Source organism: Oreochromis aureus, linkage group 8 (assembly GCF_013358895.1).
Source record: "Oreochromis aureus strain Israel breed Guangdong linkage group 8, ZZ_aureus, whole genome shotgun sequence".
In the NCBI taxonomy this organism is placed as follows: Eukaryota; Metazoa; Chordata; class Actinopteri; order Cichliformes; family Cichlidae; genus Oreochromis; species Oreochromis aureus.
In genome coordinates this window covers 29,795,460-29,799,839 of record NC_052949.1, presented here as the reverse complement: position 1 = coordinate 29,799,839, position 4,380 = coordinate 29,795,460, and the positions used below count along the sequence as shown (strand labels likewise).

General features: G+C 44.6%; 1 protein-coding gene across 1 annotated transcript; it reads left to right on the top strand.

The window, feature by feature from the left end:
• Positions 1–331: 331 nt before the first annotated feature.
• On the top strand, positions 332–3,013 carry egr2b (early growth response 2b). Its single transcript, XM_031739460.2, has 2 exons — positions 332–697; positions 1,072–3,013. The coding sequence occupies exons 1-2, from the start codon at positions 532–534 to the stop codon at positions 2,244–2,246; spliced, it is 1,341 nt and encodes a 446-aa protein (XP_031595320.1). The 5' UTR covers positions 332–531; the 3' UTR covers positions 2,247–3,013.
• The last annotated feature ends 1,367 nt before the right edge of the window (positions 3,014–4,380 follow it).

Sequence of the window (4,380 nt, the reverse complement as noted above, 5' to 3'; positions counted from 1 at the left end):
CGAGAATAAACGTATAAACGATGATGAAACAGGTGCATTAGTGAGGGCTGCATGCGCTTTGTATTGTGTGCTTTTGCTGTGAGGTTCTGCGCAGGTTTGTTGCAATTTTGCAGCAGGTGGAAAAAGTCAGTCTTATCTATCCTGGAGCAACGGGCTCTCCATTGACAAGAGATTCCCTTTGAAAGCGTCATGGAGCCTCCCGGCCAATCAGCTTCTTCTTTCTTGTTCGACTACCCCGCCCACTTCCATATTTGGTTAATGACGTTTTGAAAAGGTTCCCCATATATACATACTAGTGTCAGGGCCCCCGTTCCCGTTACTTTACACCGTTTTAACTCGATCATCAGAGCATATGAAGCGCACCAGAACACGGAGCTCATCCTTTAACACACGCTGACTGACAGAGACATGCAGTGGTGACCCCCTGCGTGGCTGGGTTACATATCCCCTATTTGTGATAAGCTTTGAGGTAAAGAACAGAAAGAACAGGACAGAGGGCAAGGAGACGCGCTAACTTCTATCCTCTCTACAATGACGGCTAAAACTCTGGAGAAAGTGCCTGTGAATCTCGGAGGGTTCGCGCATGCCGAGAGCGTGTACTCCATGGATGACATTGCTACCAGTTTGCCGACCTCTGTGGCGATCTTCCCCAACAACGACTTGGGAGCGCATTACGACCAGATTAATGTGGCAGCAGGTAAGAAAACAGTGTGTGTGTGTGTGTGTGTGTGTGTGTGTGTGTGTGTGTGTGTGTGTGTGTGTGTGTGTGTGTGTGTGTGTGTGTGTGTGTGTGTGTGTGTGAAACATTTTATATATCCAACATTCAAAAACAAAACAATAAAAAATGTTTTTTTTTTTTTCAACATTTCGCAAATGACTGCAGGAAAGAATAACACGGACACATTTCTTTTAAATTTTGGAGTGCTATACTTAAAAAGTTTGGGATGATAGGAGCGCAGTCCGTGCGTAACGGAACACAGATGCACCTGCTTTCTGTCACTTAAAGCCCACTTTCCGGTCTAGTGTGAAGAGGTTAATGAATCATGCTTTCTGATTTGTTTCCCCCCGCAGATGGCTTGATGGGCGCAGACATGAGTGCAGAAAAACGCTCGCTAGACCTCTCTTCATATTCCAGCAGCTTCTCGCAGCCTGCAGCCCATCGCAACCAGACCTTCACCTACATGGGAAAGTTCTCCATCGACTCTCAATATCCAGGTAACTGGAACCCCGAGGGAGTCATCAACATCGTCTCGGGGATCTTCAACGTGGCCCAGCCACCTCCTCCTCCTCCTCCTCCCTGCTCTTCAGCGTCCTCCTCCCCGGCTTCTTCAGGATCTCCCAATCACTTCTCCAGTGGTAATTTGAGTTGTACCATGGCGGCTCAGAGCCAGGCAGAGCTAGAGCACCACCACCACTTGTACTCACCCCCGCCTCCTTACTCCACCTCCGGCTGTGGGGAGGTATACCAGGACCCCTCTGCATTTTTGTCCACCTCTACCTGCCCCATTGCCTCTTACCCTCCACCCTCCTACTCATCACCCAAGCAGCCCGGAAGCTCAGACGCACCAGGGCTTTTCCCTATCATCCCCGACTACTCGGGCTTCTTCCAGCCGGCTTGCCAGCGGGACATGCACACGGCAGGCATCCAGGATCGAAAACCGTTTGGCTCTTGTCCTCTTGATACCTTCCGTGTCCCCCCACCTCTGACCCCCCTGAACACTATCAGGAACTTTACTCTGGGGGCTCCGGGTAGTGGTGCCTCCGAGGGAGGGGCGCCGCGGCTCCCCTCTGCGTACAGCCCACAGAACCTGCCTCTGCGGCCAATCCTGCGACCCAGAAAGTACCCGAACAGACCCAGCAAGACGCCAATCCACGAGCGGCCGTACCCCTGTCCGGCGGAGGGCTGCGACCGGCGCTTCTCGCGATCGGATGAACTGACCAGACACATCCGCATCCACACTGGACACAAGCCCTTCCAGTGTCGGATCTGCATGCGTAACTTCAGCCGCAGCGACCACCTCACCACTCACATCCGTACGCACACGGGAGAGAAGCCGTTTGCCTGCGACTTCTGCGGCCGCAAGTTTGCTCGGAGCGACGAGAGAAAGAGACATACTAAAATTCACCTGAGACAGAAAGAGAGGAAGTCCTCCACTGTCTCCTCTTCCTCCTCTTCCTCATCCAGCAGCTCCGGACTGGAGCGGTTATCAGGCGGCATCAGCGCAGCCAACGGGATCTGTTCGTAGGTTTCCGTGGAAAGCTTTGCTGTCACCGAGGCAGTGTGACACACACTAAAACCTAAAAAAAGAAGGGTACCATCAGAACAGTTCTTCAGCTATTGTGAACTAAAGACCGCGGTCCAATCACCAGGATGGGAATAAACAAGAACTTTTGTGCAGTGGTGCGCAGATACGCACATTCTCCCATTCCTGCCGCAGAACTGAGTGAAAGACTGACACGAATGCACTTTGACTGCACAGTCTATTGAAAATACAAATAAAAAAGCCAATACAATTCATACAAAATTAATAGATCATTTGTAATGTGAAGGGGACTTTATAAAATAAAATCTAGCCAACACTTAACTAAGAGCCCAGCTTTTGTGCGAGAATGTGAAATAACTGCAATAACGTTTCAAAGAAATTAAACAATTTTAAGTTATTAAATTGACAATGAATTCATCTTAACATGTTTGTGGAACTCTTAATTTTCCCTTTAGTGCCTTGCTGTGTGTCTTTTTGTACACATACTGATTCAAGGACGCTTCTATCGCAATGTATATTTGTCCTTTCATATGTAAAGTTGGAAGACATTCTATTTTTGTACGCATTTTGTCTGGTGTAACTCCATTTGTTCTGCAGTTGTGGTTAATGTTTAAACCATGTTGGAGTGTAAATGTTTGACTCATAGCGACTTGACCATTTTTGTTTGATTTGATTTTTTGTTGTTGTCGCTGTTGTTGTTGTGATGTGTGTTTTGAGACTTATTAAATGGATCAGAATGATAAACACAACCGGTAGAGTCCGATTGGTTCATTGCTCTAATCTACAGCATCCGAAAGCTGCGTTTATGAGACCTACAGGGTCACTGCGCTGAAAGTAGTGAACGGTATACTTTTTATTTGCATTCTAAAAAGATCTGTTGACGCTGGAAATTTTAACGGGTAAATCCCACGTTGCGTCACCAATGGCGTCTCTGACTCAGACTTTTGCCCACTCAGTTTTTATTTAGGTGTCACATCAGGTTACAAACAGGCTATCATATGCAAATGATTTGTTTTACGCTCGCCGACAGCAGCAGAACAAGTCCGTGCTTTGACGCAGCGAAGGTGGAATAAAGCATTTACACAAACTTTAGAAGTTTAGGCAAAACATGCGAAGCGCACAGCTATTCAACATCTACATCTCACACCACTTTAAACGCGATGAAGTTTGTTACTTCAAAAATGAACTAGATCTAAGATGATAATATATGTTTATGAGAGGCAACAACAAAGACGAACGATACTTCACACAATTTATGAAATGAAATCATTTTACAAGTGCTGCAACAAAGACATTTTGATCCTAAAGTTTACTTCTCTGGGGTTATTTGTTAGTTGAATAGTTAAAGAACCATTTTTGGAATCACGGAGACATACCAATCAACTTCACGTCGATTGATCAGTGTGGAATTCCTATTCACAAGCCTTTTCAGATAAAATAGTAATAACCATAATAAAAGCTCTGGTATATAAAGTGTGTTTAATTTGCTCCTTCAAACTGTTAGTTTCACAAATTTTAATAAATGATTTTTTTAATGTCTCTACTATTTATCTTTAAATGTTTATTTTTCCGTGTGTGTGCGTGTTTTTTTTTATTATTATTATCTGTTGTGAATCAGAAGCAAACGCCTCTCAGCAATGGGAAAACGGCGGTCACCTGTTTCCTTTCCATTTACCAAATGTCTGTATATGAATAAACACCCGGATGTGGTTCTTTTCACTTGTGGTGGAGCCGAATTATTTATGGCTGTTTTACTTGTGGCATTTTAGTGTCTATTACACATCAGAAATAGTATGTAGCGACGTAGAGAACTAAAAGCGTCATTGACTGAAAACAAAGCCGAATTTTGGTCGTATTAAGGAAAAACTGCTGTTTGCTGTGCCTTTGAGAAGCAGTGAGAGAAGACACAATTTTATTCTGGTTTCTCGTTCCTCTCAGATAGCATATAGACAAGATTTCTCTCAAAGTAAATGGATTTCCTTGGCAATAAAGAATCTTCTATTAATGAAAATACACGATTTCATGAAAACCGTGAAATCCTTCTAAAAAGTCATTGTGATGTTACACATGTTCAGATATTGGTTACAATTTTGCACTGTTTTCTCAAAACTACAAT

What these genes read in the sequence shown, in the direction of transcription:
- egr2b (XM_031739460.2), top strand. Translation starts at nt 532, where the DNA reads ATGACGGCTAAAACTCTGGAGAAAGTGCCTGTGAATCTCGGAGGGTTC. An exon ending in CCAGATTAATGTGGCAGCAG is followed by an intron (nt 698 to 1,071) that starts GTAAGAAAACAG and finishes TTCCCCCCGCAG; the next exon opens with ATGGCTTGATGGGCGCAGAC.